At 27.7% G+C, this 19,654-nt stretch overlaps 1 protein-coding gene across 1 annotated transcript; it reads left to right on the top strand.

The window, feature by feature from the left end:
- The first annotated feature begins 13,894 nt into the window (after positions 1 to 13,894).
- Positions 13,895 to 19,096, top strand: LOC137831222 (peptide methionine sulfoxide reductase). Its single transcript, XM_068638814.2, has 3 exons — positions 13,895 to 14,189; positions 16,584 to 17,114; positions 18,612 to 19,096. Exons 2-3 carry the CDS (start codon positions 16,755 to 16,757, stop codon positions 18,861 to 18,863), a joined length of 612 nt encoding a protein of 203 aa, XP_068494915.1. The 5' UTR covers positions 13,895 to 14,189; positions 16,584 to 16,754; the 3' UTR covers positions 18,864 to 19,096.
- Positions 19,097 to 19,654: the final 558 nt, after the last annotated feature.

The raw sequence follows: 19,654 nt of genomic DNA, 5'->3' as shown, positions 1-19,654 counted from the left end.
GCATAATGATTAAAGTCATAACATAAAGTTAGTGTTTGTTAATTGATCAGAAAAATTAACTCATTATTATTATTTATAGATAACACATGCCCAAACCAAAAGGTATAATAAAGATGGAAATTGGGTGGTTAAGTGTGAAAAGTGAGATTAGAAATATAAAGATAAATTAAAAAAGTTGAGAGGTGTGAGTGTGAACACAAAGGAATCTTTGAAGGAATTTGGAGGGTATTGTTTGGCTATTACTTTCTCATTCAAGTGTGGTTAATTAGTTGCTCACCCAAAACTACTTTTCCCTTCATCATAATCCCAATTATGCATGAACTCTCTATATGCTCTAGTCAAATTCTTGTTGCTATTTTTAATTGCCAAAATTAATCCTTTTTCTCAAGTATAAATTTATAAATGTAACAAAAAAGAAAGGATGAAAGAATACTTTATAAACCTATTTAACGTGTATTTGGTTTATATTCTTATATATATTACATCAATAGAAATAATTACACTTTATTACTTTTATTAGTAAAAGGGTTACACTTTAGTAGTAGTACTTCTATTAGGTAGGTAGTAGTTGTAATATCCCCATGTGATATCTATCTCTTTCTCATCTCTCTTTTTATTTTATTTTTTTTCTCCTTTTCATACTTTGTCTGTTTAAAAATTTAATCTTACTTGTGTTGTAGTAGTTGAGGAATTATGAATCATTCATTTCTATTATGTTAAATTTTCAAAAAAGTAAAATTCTATTTACTCTAAAGATTCTTCCTTCTCTCATTTTTCTTACGATTTTGTCATCAATCTTGGCGATGCTAGTTGAGAAAAGTGTTCATCTCAACTTAGTAAAACTCATACTAAAATTTTGTGATGTTTAGGTAACTTGTTTTAGGTCCTATATTTGGAGTGACTTCTCTGCTTGAATATGATTTTTCTTGGATAAAAAATTATAGGTAAGGGAAACTATTTAGGTTTTTTTATAGAATTCTTAGGATTGATAATTTAGATAAGAAGTTAACCTATAATTGGATTATTTATGTTGGAATATAAAGTTTGCTAAATTGGGTTTTAAACTTAGTTTGCTAAATATATGAGTTTGAATGGTTTAGATTGGATTGAAATTGTTGAAGGATGATGTGTGCATTTGGGTTGATCTTTTTGGATTCTTTAGAAGTTATATTATTGAAATATTTTTGAAAAGATCTTTGAAAACACAATTGATTATAATGTTAAGGTTAGTTTTTCTAATATTTTCGCTCAAGCAAACTAAGTCTCGCTTAAGTGAAAATAGTCATGCACTTAAGTTTTCTTTCGATCTTGTTCCCGCTCAAGTGAAAATAACATTGTTAAATAAACCCTTTCGATCCAATTCTCGCTTAAAATAAAACATTCTAACTTAAACGAGTTTATTCTCGCTTAAACTAAAATATTCTCGCTTAAGTTTAAAAAAAACTTATTTCCTTCTTTTCTTTTCTTTTGGTCTCTTTAATCATTTGGGTTATGTATGGATGTTTTATTTATAAATGTAAAGTGAATATTAGTTTGTATATTTAATTGATTTGTAAAGTTTCCAGATGATATGTATCATATGAAAATGATGGAATTTGTATGAAATTGAGGCATACATTTGGGATAATGTATGATTTTGTTGTTTCATCAATGTATTAAGTATTGACTCCTATGTTGTAATAACAAAGATCTTCTAGCTTTACTGATGGTGTATATTACATAAACTAAGACATCAAGTGGTGAGAAGTTATGAAGGAGTTCAAGTTCATTACACACAATGATATGTTGTAGACACACAATATAAGATGTTATAAACTTACCATGATCCTTTCTCTTAAGTTCACTTGTAAAGCTAAGTCTTGGATATTAGATAATATGTTAGTCTCTAATAAAAGCAACTTAATAAGTTTTTCATAAGATGATAGTTGATATTTTACTTGTTGAATATCCTTTATATATAAATCTATGAATGATTTATGTGATTGTTGTATATGGAGAAATATATTATTTGTTAATGTATAATTATTTTTTCATATCATAATACATATGGGATGTAATTTTTTTAGGAATTATATGGAACTCAACAATCCGATTTAGGAATAACAAAGTTAGTGTCGAATGTGAATCAACTTGATATTTTGGATCTGATAACCTATTTTTCAAATTAAAAAATAAAAAATAATTCAATGATATTAATACGTATTAATATTATAACTTAAATTATATTTAAATGATTAATTATAATAAAATAATATTAATATAAGAATTATTTTAATTTATCCAATCAAAATATGAATTAATCAATTTAAACTTAATATTTTTAATATATATATAACAGACCAAAATAACCAAAATCATTATATATCAGGAGCACTTAGCTACCCCTTGGAAGTAAAATAGTTATACTTCATGATAATACTATTTCATAACCTTTTCTATGTCTATAAATACACTTTAAATGTTTCTCTCCCTATTTTTAAAAACAATATACTAATTAATATTATATATAAATAAATAAATAAATAAAGTAAAGCAATTTGATCTGCTTTAACTTTAGCATCCAAATCTTCAATAAAGAAGAGTTTGGTGAAAAGCAAATGGTGCCACCATACATTATCTTTTGACTAAAAACATTCTTTGTATATATATTATATTGCCACCACATGCTTCTTCAAATGCCTCAGAAAAAAAGGCTTTGATAAAATAATTCTCAATTTTATTTTCAAATTAAATTCATTTATATAATTATGGCGTATAATTAAAATCCCTTATTGCTGTTTCTTTTCGGGGGGAAATATAATTAATCTGTAATAGTTCATGTAAGCATATATATTAGGAATGTGTATGAACAAACTTCTCCAGAAATATTTTAGTCTAATTTTTTTAATTAAATTGATTTATAAGTAAGTTAATTAGTGAAGGGTTTTTCATATATTTTTTCTAATTGTTTATTTTAAGTTGTACGTAAATTAATTTTAATTTATAGAAAATTTTCTTTCCATATAGATAAATTTTGAAAACTTTTAAAGTATACATTAAGTCATTAATTGAATAATAAGTATTAGTAGAAGGAATTAATGGTATCTGCATGAGAATATTGTAATATCTTAATGTGATGCGAGGAAGAGCTCCCAAATTTTAATTTGACTTTTCCTTTTCTTTTTCTCTTATTTTCCTTTAAAGAGTCAAATAAATATTTTTCAAAGTAGTACCACTTTGTTGATCAATTACGGTTTGTTTTCTTGTTAATTTCCTCGCCGCATTTTTATAAAATAATAAAAGGATAAACATTTACACTCTAAAAGTATAAGCTATTGTCAAAATTTATATTTAAAATTGAAGAAATTCAAAAAATGTGAAATGAGTTTTTAAATTTATTTCTTTTATTGTTATTAGAGTCCTTAAACATATATATATATATATATATTAACATACAATTTTTTAAAATTTTATTTAATGGCTTGTTTCACAATTTTATTTATAATTTTCTTGAAACCAATGTAATAACATGTTATCCGGTTCAATTTACTAAAATGATGGATTATAAAATAAAAAATAAAAAATACATGTATATATATTTTAATGATAAATTTGGTAACATTAACAAATATTTCTATAAATATTACAACAAAATTACAAAAGTCATGTGATTTTGATTAAGTATTTAATTCTATAAAATGAAGAAATCACGTCTCATAAACATCATACTAAAATATTAGATAATATATAAATGTAAGTGCATTGTCGATAATATGACATTTTTCAAATTTTATACTTCGTTTGATAAACATTGATGATGATCACAGTATAAGTGTAAATAAATTTTAAGCTAATATAAATATAAAGATTGTCCTCAAAACTTAACTTTGTATTGCATAGAATGTCTTTATCATCTATCGTCAAGGTGATTCGCGTCAAAAATAAGTTTACATAAAATATTTTTTGGAAATCAAGTTAAAGTTGCATTATCCACCAAATATCATGACAAAAGATATATCAACTATAAGCCCAACAAGATGTGCACTTTAATCGTATTTTGGTGTAAAAAGTTATGCAACATAGGAAGATAAGTACTATCAATTATCAACGATGTTGCATGAAGAAGAGAAAAGCAATTAATGAGTTCTGATATGTTGACACCCTCTGCACATGATACACATTTGACGCTGCAGACGTGGCAATGACGTGACAAAATGAGATTGCTCCCAAATGAGCAGCGTGAGCTTCAAAATAGGGTAAAAAAGAATATATTACATCGGTTCTTAGAAACAACCAGTGTAATATATTTTTTTTTTACTCAGAATGACCCATATTACATTGGTAAGTCATCTAACCGATGTAATATATGATCCATATTAAAAAAATTGAATTTTTTTTCATAAAGAGTGGATGGGTTATAAACGTCACATAGGTAACCACTTACAAACACACGGGTAACCAGTTTTGCCTGTGTCAGTATATGTGGAGGAACATGTGGCTGGGTAACCAATTCTGGTAGGGGTATTACATCGGCTAAGTCATCTAACCGATGTAATATATGATTTTTACATCGGTTAAGTCATCTAACCGATGTAATACATGGTTTTTATTAAAAATATTGATTTTTTTTCATGAAGAGTGGGTGACCATTAACTTCGCATAGGTAACCATTTACAGACACACGAGTAACCAATTTTGCGTGTGCTAGTATATGTGGAGGAACCTGTGACTGATACTTGTCATCTAACCGATGTAATATATGGTTCTTATTAATTGTTTTTTTCATGAAGAGTAGGTGACCATAAACGTCACATAAGTAACCACTTACAAACACACGGGTAACCAGTTTTGCGTGTGTTACGGGTCATATATTATAATATAGAGTCAGTGTCACATCCTCACGAAATGTCACATCTGCAGCGTCAATTAATGTCACACAAGCAATGTCAAGTCTGTGTTAGTGATAGAGGGTGCTAATAAAACATTTTTCGCAATTAATATTGCATAAAACACATTCAATGTTCTCTACAATCAAGCTTGATAGACGATAAAAGAATAATAAGATATTCAAAATCAGTTCAAAGTCATAAAGCTCACTACAAGAAAATCATTAAATAACAACTAATTTTAGAAACAAAAATAATTAATTAAAATATTGACTAAGTTAGATAATATTTTATAAACTAAATAATTATTGGTATCTAAAGTAATTTTTATTATTAATAAAATTTTATAAACTAATTTATAGTTTGTGATTTTATTGTAGTGGTCCAACAAGTGTCTACATAAAGACATACTTCAAAAAGAAGAATAAGAATAAGAATTATTTGTAAGTGTTACCACTACAAGAAAATCACTAAATAGAAACCAATTTTAGATGCAAAAAATAATTAGTTGCTATAGAAACTAAATTATAGACCATTTTAGAAACTAAAAAAATTATTGGTTACTAAATTAGTTTCTATGATTGATAAAAAAAGTATTTAAATTGGTATCTAATTACCAACCCATATTTTTGCTATCAAATTTAGAATCTAAATAATTGGTAGTTAAAACTTTGGTAGCTAATTAGATACCAATTTAGAAACTATTTATCAATATTATAAACTAATTTAAAAATTAATAATTTTTTTAGTCTCTAAAATGGTCTCTAATTTAGTCATTATGATAACTAATTATTTTTTGTGTCTAAAATTAATTTATATTTAATGATTTTCTTGTAGTGTATAACTTTGTCAAATTTTTTGTGTCCGAAGAACATTGATCTTTAACAAACTAGTATAGAATTTTAACCTTGCAAACATGGAAAAACACTTTAGAAAACTTAAGTAGTTGATAAGAATTAGACATAATTTGTTTAACTATTCCTTAATTTATTACATTGCCTATTATGTTGTATGCACTAATTAAAGAAAAAACATTTGCAAATTTTTTTTATTTTTTATTTTTGACAAATTGCGTGTCATACAAACTTTTTTTCCAGTGTCTTGTATAATACTATACTTTAAAAAAATTAAAAAAAAAATTAAAATACAATTCAGTTATCCTTTTTATGTTTCTCTTGTTTTATCCGACAAGGGCTAACATATAGTTATATATAAAATTCTTGTTGCCCACCTTTTCAAACATAAAAGGAAACAAAAAAATATATTAGAAAAATTATATAGTTATATATTTTTATCAAATACTAACAAGGAATAATATTATCTAACTAAAAGTAATATAAAGCAGTTATAACAATTATATCCCATTTATCTAGGTACAAATAAAATGTAAAATTATTTAATTAAAAATGACACAAAATCAATTACAAAAAGATAGATTATTTTATATAAAAGCATAGATATTATGAATAAATATGGACCAAAAAGTAAAATAAAAAATATTTTATAAAATAAGTCGAGTTAAAAATGGTGGTGATTGAGTCTAAGATGGCTCCGTCAGTCTAATTAAGTTTGCCGGTTGCCATTAAAGAATACACTGTTCACCCAAAACCTCACAATTTTAATCTGCTGGAAAGATTCGGTAGGAATATTTATTATAAATATAGATTCCATATTATTTATTAACTATAAATTCTTTTAAATATTTTTAAAATAATATAGTAAAACTTAGTATTTTAAATTATATATAACACTTCATAGTTAAATAATAGTGTAGAAAAGATCTATTATATTAGTGTATTTCAATTAACATAATTCTATAATTATACGTAATCAAAACTATAGTGGAAACTGATGAACAATTTTTCTTTCAAACAAGGCAAATATCCCGTCTGAATGTGAAATTTGTAAAAATAAAATCACAAATGTAATTAACCTAATCAATTTTTTAAAAAAAATAGAATGAACTGGGTTTACCTAGTTTGTGAGAATTCTAATTAGTTTTTGTGAATCCAGATTATCTATGGAATTAGTGTGGATTGATCTTTCAAAATAACTAGAATTTTAAAATGCAACTATTTTTTTCTTACGAATAAATTACTATATAATGTTCTTGACCATTAACTTTTACATCCACGACGCATAATCAATTTTACTTATATATTTTTCTTTAAATATTTAAAATTCAATTACAAATTACTAAAATCATGAAATAGAAATATTTTTTATAAAAAAACAATTAGTTGTTATAGTAGCTAAATTAGAGATTATTTTAGAAATTAAAAAAAATATTTCTAAATTAATTTATATTATTGTTAAATGATTTGTAAATTGTTATCTAATTAGCAACCAAGATTTTTCTACCAAATTTAGAATCTAAATAATTGGTAGCAAAAATCTCACTCATTGGGTATTTTGGTTTGAAATTTTTACCGGACATTCATGTGTCTACTGAGATCTGAGCCTCATATTCGTCCCACAAGATTGGAAATAAATTTTTTATTCATCAATGCCAAAACTGAAAGGAATGTTCGTTTGTGTGTAAAATTGTTTGATTATTTTTTTAGTAGGTAAATACTCATACGTTTCACCTCAAATTTGTCGCGTTTTGTCTCAAATTCAGTGGAGATTCTTACGTGAAATTTCAGGAAAAAACTATTTCGGGGGAATTTTTCAGAAATTTTTTACAAACCAAGGCTATTATTCTCTACCAACACTTGTGAAATTTCGGCCTACTTTCTGGAAATTTTATTGCGCTGAGAAAATTCAGACAAGTACTTTCATATGTTGTTTGCACCCAGGTAAGGAGGCACGTCCATAAAAAAAATCACAAAAAGAAGATACGGGGGAGAAAAGTCAGAACGTTTTGTTTTCGGAAAACTAGCTTTGTTCACTCTCTCAGTGGTTGCTAATTAGACAATTTAGTAGAAACCAAAATTTTTTTAGTATCTAAAATGGTCTCTAATTTAGTCACTATAGCAACTAATTATTTTTTATCTATAAAAAATAGTTTCTATTTCTTCTTTTTCTCGTAATGATATATATATATTAAATTTAAAATTAAGTTCCTAGTAGTTCACCCAAAATAATGTTGAGGACCTACAAATTATTTTTTAATAGATTAATTTACATCATCCTCACACCTGATCCATATATTAACCAGAGGTGGTTTCCCAAGTGTAAATGGAGGATACGTGCAGCAATTCAGCATGAAAATGTAGGGTTCAAGTTTATCTACACATGCCCTCTATTCATCATATTTGACTTCTAAATTATTCAAGATGTAACATATTTGCATTTTCAATTTGTTCAATGTTGACCACAACCCTCATTACACCCTCATGCACTTCAATCATCTCATAACTTTTCTTGACTCATCTTTGAATCAATGCATATAATATAGTTTGGGTGAAGACTTTCGTTAAAAACTAATAATACAATGAAACAAAACAAAATTAGATTGGTTACTACGTACCTTAGTTACTAATAAATAATAGCCGCCATTATATTTTTTTATATTATTAATTCATCACTATAAAAAAAATTGTTAGAATGATACTTGACTCGTTTTTCCTTTCAATTTTTTGGATTTCAAGATTAGGGTTAGAAAGAATAAGGTGAATTCAATGCGTGGATCTCACTAATACAAATTGATTAATGAAAAGTCATGTTGGATTAAAAAAAAAATCTCAAACAAGCAACTATGCACTAATTTAAATTATTAAAAAAATAGTACATGACAAGAAACACATGAGGAAAACCCTTGAAAACATTGTTATTAATTAGGTTTTGTTTATGAACCCGAGTTCAAGTTCATACAAAAATGGTAATTAATTGATTCAAGAAAGTGACAAATAATGGCATTTTAAATTTCAAACAAGGTATTATTGCATGGGCAAATGAACCAATGGTGGGGTTGATATAAAGTTGAATGGTTCTACTTGATGTTAAATGTTTAGCTTGATTGAATCAAATTTGAATAATCGGATCTAATAAACTATATGAAGAAAATTGAAAACTTGTAACAAATGAGAGATGAAAACAAGATAGTGAAGTTTTTTAGCTTTGAATGAAAAGACAAGAGTGTTGGATGATTGAGCATGCCGTTGAATATGCAATTGTTTTGTGTTTTGTGTTGATTATGTGAACATAGTTATTATTTTGGTTAAATAGTGATGGAATTTGACTAATTCAATTTAGTGATAACGATGTTGGAAAACATGTGCTAACACTACTCGAGAATATAAGTTTCAAAAATGGAAATCTTAACCATTCTACACTTCACGTGATTTCATGCAACAAATTCAATGGTTTAGTGAGTATAAATATGTAGGGTTTTCCTCTTCTATTTGCAACGTAATTACATGCAATAACTATAAATTAATAATTTGTTTAGAGATTTGAAAATGTACTTAGTTAAGCTACGAGTAAATAAGGATAGACTCTAACCTGATTCTGATATTATATTATGAAATTTAACTCAATTTTATAAATCAATTTATGAGATGGAGTTTACATTCACTTATAAAAAATGAGATGTATCAATCTTTAGACGATGTAGGATCTTCAGCATGAAATCAACTTATGAAAGAGAAAATTCACATTCTTACAAATTTTATTGAAAAAAATGTTTTGGCTCTATTAAGCATTTGCCTATATACGGAAGCAATTTTTCCCTGTATCATATAAATTCTAAAATGATGAAAATAACCTTTAAATAAAAAAGGTTGTAAATAAAAATTGATTATGTAACCAGTTATCTGGAATATTCTGGATTTAGATATCTGGAACACATTTTTTAATTTCAGAAATTTTTATCCAGAATGTATTTTTAATTTTGTGTTATGAATTTCTTCGTCCAGAAATTTTTTTTTTAATTATATTTTTTATTCTGGATTTTTAAATCCAGAATAAGATAATTTTGAAAATTAAAAAAAATGATAAGGTAGAGGTAAGAATTGATATGGTGCAAGAAGAAATTGTCATATATGGAATGCAATATGGCACATGTGAAAATTTCTACAAATGAAGAATAAACAATTTGGAGGTGGTTGTTCTTATCCGAGTCAATGTGTGTGATTCTTGAATTGCTATATTTTATTACTTTACCCTTTCTTGTTAAAGTTAAACACAGAAAATTTTGATAAGACAATGTTCTAGATAGTTGTCTAATTTCAAAATAATATGTAATTAACTGAGTTCAATAATTTGGGAAATTCACTCAACATTAAATTTATACACATATATCCCAAGACCAATTTCAAATAACAGAAGGAAAATTTCGTGTTTCTACACATTTTGTTAAAAATAAATTAAAAGGAAAAGATAAAATTATTTAAATAAAAATTGAAATTGTACAAATTTTTTAATTTGGATTTATATGCAATTAATGGGTACTATTTTTTATATGTAGTTAAAACACTAGCGGTGAAGATTTAATGTTAATTAAGGAATAAAATAATCTCAAAACATGGAGAAAAAAATATAGACCTCAATTTTTTTTTTGTGAAACTGTATTTATGTTTCTTGAAATCATGTTAAATAACATTAGTATATTTTATAGTTTGAAACAAATACTTATCTTCTTTTAGTATTTTCTATTACAATAATATTGGTATTTTTATTTATGAATTTTATAATAAATTAAATGATTTAATTATTATATATCAACCATATAAAAAATATATTATATACTTATTTTGGAAAGTAATTTTCAAAATCACATGTTAAAATATTTGAAAAATACTTATATATAATTGTTTTTCTGGAGTAGTTTTTGATACTTATACAAAAAAACCTCTTTTTAGTTTTTTTATATTTGTGCATGGTTTATAGCATTAAAATAAAGGATAAAAAACTAATAAAAACAACATTTTGACACAAAAAAGAGGGTTCAACCAACAAAGAAATTAAAATGAATAGAAATTACGTTTCTATGTGAGTGAAGGAATGGAGAAGACAAGAGGTAAAGTAACTTCGATGGAAGAAAAATTAGTTGAAAAAAAAAAATAGAAAGAGATAGTAATTAGGTAAATTAGAATACAAAAAATATGTAACGAGTGCACTTAGTAAAACGAGAGTTGTAATTATTAAAAGAGCATTTCCTATTTGATAAGTAAAGCCCAGTGAATTGAAATGGGCTTCGCTCAAACTCATTATTAGAAGCCCAAGTTTAAGCCTTATAAATTATCCTCTAATGGCTCTTTAATCTTTATTAAATCATTTTTATTGTTTTCGTTTGGAGGTATATAAGGATCATATAATGATTATAATAATACTGTTCCAAATATTTTTGTAATGGTATTTTAAAATTATATACTTATTGTATTTACCCTAGTGACACAGATATAAGTTTACGTCATTAATCTACATCATATTTAATTGTACAATTTTATGTTTAATATTTATTAGGTGTTTAATTTTATTTAATTTTATTAAATTTTACGAAATTTTTAATTTTAGTTAATTTCTTTACAATTATTTCTATTCAAATTTTATTTTATTTTATCAAAATTTATTTTCAATAATTTTTTTCATATATATACTATATCAATTAATTTGTATTTTTTTTTCAACCGAGTACATAAACTGTTGAAAAAATAATGTTTTAATGACACGAGACTTTCATATATAAATAAGTTATCGTATTTTATCTTAAATTAATTTTAAAAAAAATATAATCTTAATAATTTTATTAGTTAAAAATAAATAAATCACACTCATCACAACATTTAAATTTTTCATACATCTTACCTACCATTGAAATTGAATATGATTATAGTTAAATCCGCAACCATTGCGATTTATTTTCATCTGCTATATATTATGAAAAAATATAATAAAATAAATATGAAGCATAAATTAAACTATATTTTATAAATATATATGTTTTAAAATTAACCAATTTGTTCTGAAATATTATGTAACGACAGAGAAAAATAGTCTTAGAGTAGAAATGGTACAATTAAAATGACACATGAATATTTTATTATTAAAGTAAAAAAAATTATATAAATAGAAAATTAGTTATTCAGGTTTCATTTCAAAAGAACCACCATCTCTCTATAAGTTTTTTTTTCTTTCCTCTTCTTTCTCTCTAAGATTCTGACCTCCTCATTCATCTGTTTGACGATCGGAGTCCACCTCTACTCAAGTCTAGGTAAGGGAAGCTAGTCTTATTCTTTTAATTAAAACCCTAAGTTAGAAGATTCTGGATGTGGGGTGACGTGGTCACCAATTCCAATTGTTTTTGCTTGCAAGATTGTTTCTTTTGAAGAGTAAAGACTAAATGAGTTGAACTTGTTTTAGAATATTTTGTTGAATTACTTAATGAGATGTTTGATGAGGAGTGGTTGTTTGATTTTAAAGGATGATTGATTTAAAGAGCATATATTTGGAATTAATTATGTATTTAAGTAAAGTTTGAGATATATTTGCATTGTTTAGAAAGTTTAAATATGATGTGATTGAGTGGTGCATTGATATGTTAAATGATGTATGTAATGAGGTTAAAGTGTGATCAAGACATAGTATTCTCAGGAAAGGAAATATCGTGTTGAGATTGTTAGTAGGGTGTATTGATTTGTGAGTGTCCTGTGAATGAGACGATCCTGACTCTACTGATATAGTTGACTCACATAGATGAAGTTATTCAGTTAATGAGAGTCGAAGGAGGTTCATTTGGCTGAGTCTGAGGTTTGAAAGAACTGATCAGAGCAGATCAAATGGATTTACCCTGTCATATGAAGATGATGAGATATTGAGATAATTATGCGCATGACTGTGTGAGTTTCACAGCAGTAGTATGACATGTGCAGGTCTGGATGCTAATTTCAATACACGAGTCTTCTGGAAATAGAGTCAAGTGTCTGAGTATGTGAGTCAGTAGAAATCTGACAGGAGTAATGTGGATGACGAACGTGATAGACACTTGATGGTTATGTGAAATGTTTGAGAAATTGTATGAGAATTTATGAATTTTGTGTATCAATTTGAAATTTAAATTATATAGAAAATTTTATTATAGTTAGCTTACCCTGTTATTTGTTTGTGTTTGTTTCTTTATCTGAAATCCTATGAAGAGGGATATTTTTTTTTAGATACAATTATGAGATGAGATAGTTATATATATTCATATGTTAAGTAAATAGTGTTTGTTTTACTTTTATATGAGTAAGAATTAGGGATGTTACATATTATGTTGTACAAAATGTTATTTATTAATTTTTTTTTTATTATTGATACAAAATAATTAAAAAACATATTTTAAGAAAATGTTAAGACCAAACTAGGTTAAGATGATCTAAACACAATCTCAATTCTAAAAAAATCAAATATATTTTTAAATTAACAATTGTCAAAATTAACTTCATAGCTTAGGTTGGATTCATAACTAAGATGAAATTTTAATTAGATTGCTTATTTGTATTATATATAATTTTTCATTTTACTTATATATAGTAAGTTTGTTTGATTAAATACGTTAACTACGTTTTATTTTAGGGTTCAAGGTTTATTTGTTTTCAAAGTTTCGTAATCAATTTAACTATCATATTAAAACTAATGGACACTATATAATAATAAAAAATTAATATCCACAAATAACTTTCCATTAAAAGAGTTAGAAACTAAATTCAGTGTTTCTATATTGTCGTTTTAATTAGTTGATCCATAAAAATTATACTTTTTCCATTTTTATGTTATATTGTTAACCTTCATAATGCTAATTATTAGCTCTTAAATGCTACTATTCTCACTAAATTCTGAGAGCTGGGAACGATTTGTGGGTATGAACAGTAAAAATCTTTGGCAATTACTTAATTTTGCATGATTTTTTACCTACACCCAATCAACTTTCAAATTTTTAAAATTGTCTTTTATTTCAGAATTAAAAATTTGAAATTGAAAAATATATTCTGAAAAAAGAAATCTGAATTAGATTTTAGTGTTTCATGCAATTTCAAAATTAAAAAAATGTATTTCAAAAAATAAAATCTGAAAATATATATTGTAAGAGGGTTCAGAACATATTTGAGAATTTTTATTAGAATTCAAAAGAGTATTCTAGAATCTTGAATATAGTCAAATCCAAAACATTTTTATGATTTTCCAAGAGAAAAAATCGCACCAGAGAATGTAGATTTTGAGTTGGGAATATTAACGAAACAACCTCGTTGGTCCCTTTTTACCAAACACTGCGTGGAATTCTGCTTTGGTTTTGCTGTCACTCTTACCCAATTCCCAACTTTCTTCTTCTTCTTCTTCTTCTTCTTCTACTTCTCATCTTTTCTCCCTCCTCAACGCAGTTCAATCTCTCTCTTTCACTGGGTATATGTGATTCCTCTTCTTTTCTCTATTTTGCAATTACCCTTTTCCTTTTTCCATTTCATTTTCCCTTCTTTCCCTTTTGCATTCATCTAAGCAAAATAGAATGAAAAGAGATTCTGGTTTTTGTAATTGATTTCTTGTCTGTGTTTTCGTGGCGATTGATTGGAATAATTTGTGAAGGGTTGATGTTGGATTGGGCTTTTATTTTTGCTTGGCTCAAATATTTTTCCCTCTAGAATTTTCCACCAATCGCATCTGTTAACGTTCCTAGTTCTGAATTTTTTTAAAATTTTTATTTAGCGTTTCTGTTGCAATTTCATTTCAGGTTTTATCAGCTTCTGGGTATAGTATAAGTTAGAAAACTGAAAACTATCCATATGGTATGCTAAAAGTTTGAGTAAATTGTCATATTTTTAGTCCACAAAATTGGCATAACTGGTCAATTTGGTCATTGGAATCAGGAAAAAGGCTAATTTAGTCCTTGAAATTAACTATTCAGTTAGTTACTCTTGAGATTAATAAAAATATTTGGTAAGTATAAACCAATTCGGTTGCTGATGCCTCTGAATGAAAGACAAACAAAATAATAATTTAATAATATAAATAAATCCTTTGTGATAAACCCACTGAGTGCTTGTAATTAAACCATGAATAGTCATATACAAAAGGGTCCTCTTGGTGTCTGTTTGATTATGTCGCGTGACTACTAATACATATGCATGTTTACACTAATTTACTCTTGCTTGCATGTAGAACAGTATAATTCATTCATTTGTTTAAAAAAATTTAGTGTTCTCAAGGTTTAGGTTGATTTTACAACAATTAGTAATAGCTATATGTAATTTTGAGGCTTAGTCTTTATTCAGTTTATAATGTATTTATGACATGAATTCTTTTTGTTAACCTATTGAGTCCTTATAATTAAACTAAGAATAGATTGTAGACGACTTTGTGTTCATATTTGAAAGATTTGTCTTCTTATCTGTCTGAGCACATTCTGTGACCACTAATGCATGCATATATGAGAAATGCTATACAGTACAAACTTTTTGCATATGAATTTCAATGAAAATGAAGCTAACTAATCAGAATTCAGGATCATACCTTTTACTTAACATTTGGAGAGACGAAACACGGCAACACAAAAAAAGTACCAATTGCACTTCATTTCATGGGTAGTATATGAACTTGTATTTGTACTGTGGAGCATATATATGCATTTATTTACTAATTCACACTTGTATGTATATGAAAGCATAATTTATTTATTTAAAATTTTCTACTGGACTCAAAATTGAGATTGATTTTGCAACAAATAGTAATTGCTATATGTAATTTTGCAGCTTAGAGTCTCCATGTTTGTTTGACTGGATTATGAATTTAAATGGTTGGTAGAAGAATAGTTTATGGCTTTATCGTATTCTGCAATTATTAGTGGACAAGTGATTAACCATTTTAGTCTGGACACATGGTCTACTTTCTTTTGTCAGATAATTGAGTGTTTTTAGATTTTAAATTTGGTTCACTGCAATGCAAAAACTTTTCTTTACCAACATTGCAGTGATTTAGTTTTTTTTTTTTTTTTCACTTGCAGTAAAAGACTTTTAATATATTTCTGATAGATTCGTAATAATGTGTATACTAGAGTGGGATAAAAAGGTGATGATGGACAGCACGTGTGAAGTGGGAATCAAAAGAGGAGAAAATAGGTAAATCACTCACACAGAGAACTTGCCAAGGGAGGAGTTAGATGGAAAAAAGAGGGGGGAAGGGAAATGATAGCAACAAGGGTAGCTGTCACATGCTCGGTGGGGAAGGGAATTTAGGGAAAAAGGGAAATGGGGGGAGGGGAGAGGAAATGATTGAGCAAGGAAAGGGATTGGTGTTCTGTTCTCTGCTGAATATCCATTGTTATTGTTGGAAATATGAACAAAATCTGCTTTTAGTAATTAATGTAAAGATTTATTATATAGGCATATCATATTTTTTTTATATGAACACAATCTCCTATATTTAATTGTAATTATTCAGCCTGTATAAATCCTGTGTTGTGTAGTTAGATGCATGAATGCCTTTGTTTCTCTCTTTCAATAGTTGTTTGCTTCTTATGTATTCTTCTATGTTAGAAATTTCTTATATTAAAAGGAGCTTGGCATCGCTGTCTTGTATAATCATATATTGTGAACTTATCAAATCATATGGATGACGGGTACGCTGAGTTCAAATTAAGTTCTTATTTTTAGGCTTTTGGTTATTTGTTCAAGTTTGTCAAACTGTTTTCCTGGCGTCTTAAGTTGGTACATCTGGAACCCCCCCTCCCCTTTTAGAAAGGGTACTTTTAATTAATTTATTTCTTGTAGAGAAGTGTGCTTATTCTATTCAAACTCCTTGCAGCAATAAGAAGCAGCATACTTGCACATCCAGCTTCCTTCTGTGTTACTTTCTTCTACTCTCCCCAGTCTTTTCAAAACGAAGCTCTTTCCACCACTCTCAGGTTCTTCTGTCAAGCGTTGTTGCTGCTTCTGCAAAACTCATCCAAATATTGCTGGTAACAAGTCCTCCTCCATGAACTTGTTGAGCAGACTCGTTGGGTTGGGTAGCCCAAGGGCTGCAGATAACATTAATTCAGCAGCTGCTCAAGGACCAGATCATGACATACCAGAACCAGGTCAACAGTTTGCCCAGTTTGGTGCTGGCTGCTTTTGGGGTGTTGAACTGGCCTTCCAGAGGGCATTGGGGGTAACAAAGACAGAAGTTGGTTATAGCCAGGGGATGTTGCATAATCCAAGCTATGAGGATGTGTGTGCAGGGACCACACAGCACTCGGAGGTTGTCAGGGTCCAATATGATCCCAATGAATGTAGCTATGAGAATTTGCTTAATTTGTTCTGGGCTAGACATGATCCTACCGCACTGAATCGGCAGGTAAATTTTGAATGTTTTTTAGTTGTGTTATAAACCTAGTCATGCTGGATTGATTAAATTGGTCTGGTTTGTTATTAGTACCATGTTCTTACTGTTTCTGGTGTGATGTCTAGACTTTCCTGATCTGAATTACAAGTTTGGGCTTGTGGATTATTTATGTAAAGTTTCTTTAGAATTATTCACCAACTCTTTACTTAATAGTTCATCGTTTTGCTATACTTTCTTTTTACATCTTGATAATTTGTCTAGGGTGAGGTGATGCTAATAATTTCTGTTGCCTAATTGATGCACTTATGTTTGAACATCCTGTGTCGTCTTGTTTTGTGATTTCTGTTTCCTATGTGTTCTCTGATGTATTGGGTTATATGAAACTGATGGGGGAATCTCTTGATGTTTGTTTCTTTCATTACTAATTTTTAAGCTGTTTGCCATGCCAACTGTGGGATTTTTTACCCTGAAGTTTGTTTCCTTCACAACTCACTCAGTTACGTTTTTAGAGTTCATTGCAAATAGTATTTTGCACATGTTTCTAGATTGTGTTAAAGAACCAGTTGCTAAAGTAGATCCTACTCAGTTTAGATATACTACACAAACAAGTATGTCATGGCCTGCCTTTTTCATTTTTTAGGCCAATGTTATTTTTTCTTGAAAAGAAACACTAGCTTTCATTGTTTTTGTTAGGATTCCAAGTGTGAGTGTGTCCCACATTGAGTAGGAATGAGTCTGAACAACAGTATATAAGAAAGAAGAACCCATACCCAATGCCTTAAGGTTTTGAGTTGAAAGTGATTTTTTGACTTTCTTATATGAAATGTTCATGACTCATTGATGCCAAATTACCCCGGTGTTTTCCAAAGAAAAAACCTAACACTTTTTGTGAGAAATTTACTATCCTCATGTTGAACTTGGAATATGTTGTTGACCCCTAGTGTGAACATGATATGTAGAAAAACCAGTTTGATATGGAATGATCTATTTCAAGTCAAACCTTGACATAATTTCTTAGGTGCTTTCAGTGCCATTCTTCAGTTAGAATTAGAGTTACACCTCAGTAATTTATATTGACTTTTAACACAAACCTTTGTACTGCGAATTATTGAGATAACACTAATTTTATTGGAGAATAGTAACAAAATCATGTAAAGAATTGGATTCAAGTTTTATTACTCCAATTATGGAGATGAAACTTTAGTTCTGATTGAAGAATAATACAAAAAAAAAAAAAAATCAAAGAAACTGCATAGAAGTTTTGTCCTCTCATATATTGCATTTTGTCTTTTCTTTTCCTTTTCTCTGATCAAACCATTGTTTTCTTAAATTCTGTCTTTTCAGCACTCCAATTTTTCTCACTCTCCTCACCACTCTAATTCATGCACCTATGAACTTCGAATATATGTTGACAATCTCTGATCTGTAGTGCTGCTGATGTAGCTGCACATTCCTGTTGCATCATGTGGCTTAAGTGCTAAGTAATTGTTTGTTCTTCCTATGTGACAGGGTAATGATGTGGGAACACAATACAGGTCTGGAATATACTATTACACACCTGAACAAGAGAAGGCAGCCACAGAGTCCCTGGAACAGCAACAGAAGAAGCTGAACAGGAAGATTGTTACTGAGATCCTTCCTGCCAAGAAGTTCTACAGGGCAGAAGAATACCATCAGCAGTACCTCGAGAAAGGGGGCAGATTTGGCTCCAAGCAATCTTCTTCTAAGGGATGCAACGATCCAATCCGATGCTATGGTTAGATTATTCATATGGGAACTGCATCAAAAGTTCTAAATGACATTTAGATGTTGAAAGCATGGTTTTGTTGTAAAGTATTTTATCCATAAAGCTAAGTCACACTCTACCTACTCTCTGTCTTGTATTTATAGCTTGAAGATCACTAGAACTAGAATCACTTTTAGAGTTATGAAGTAGTTTTGTATGTTTAGTTTTCTAATAAAATAGTTTTATAATATGCCTTTAATTAGTGTCACTTCTTGACTTAAATTGTTGTTTTTTTGGAGTTTTCACCCTAGATTTACGTGGATAATTTACTCTAACATTATTTATATAAATTGGATTAATAAATTAATCATGGTTCAATAAATTGAATTCCATATTTATATGAATATGATTTAAGTGGGGCTAGTTATATATTATATATAACTAATAATGAAAAAATTAATAGATTTTTGTTAAGGTAGAAATCCATCATCTCAAGGTTTTAAAAACAACTAAATATTCTCATTTTGTTTGTATATACAATATCCATGTATTTAGACGATGGATATACAATATCATGTGTTTACTTTATGTTTGTTGGGAATATTGGTTTGTTAAAGAGATATCTTCAAAATAAAATATTAAAGATGTTTCAAGACACGAGCTAAAATTATTTTCTTTACATAATGATATTTTCTTTACATAAATTTTTTTTTTCTACTTGGTTTTTGTATTTTCGTTTCATCATTCTTTGTTGGATTCTATCTAATCAATGGATTTTTTATTTTGATTCTTAATATTAACTGGAAAGTATTTTTATGGATATGAA

Source organism: Phaseolus vulgaris, chromosome 6 (assembly GCF_051622355.1).
Source record: "Phaseolus vulgaris cultivar YP4 chromosome 6, ASM5162235v1, whole genome shotgun sequence".
Taxonomy (NCBI): Eukaryota; Viridiplantae; Streptophyta; class Magnoliopsida; order Fabales; family Fabaceae; genus Phaseolus; species Phaseolus vulgaris.
This window is presented reverse-complemented; position numbering and strand designations above follow the sequence as displayed.

Excerpts from the sequence above, each read along its gene's own strand:
- LOC137831222 (XM_068638814.2), top strand. The coding sequence starts at position 16,755 with ATGAACTTGTTGAGCAGACTCGTTGGGTTGGGTAGCCCAAGGGCTGCA. Across the intron at positions 17,115-18,611 it reads CTACCGCACTGAATCGGCAG|GGTAATGATGTGGGAACACA; the intron begins GTAAATTTTGAA and ends CCTATGTGACAG.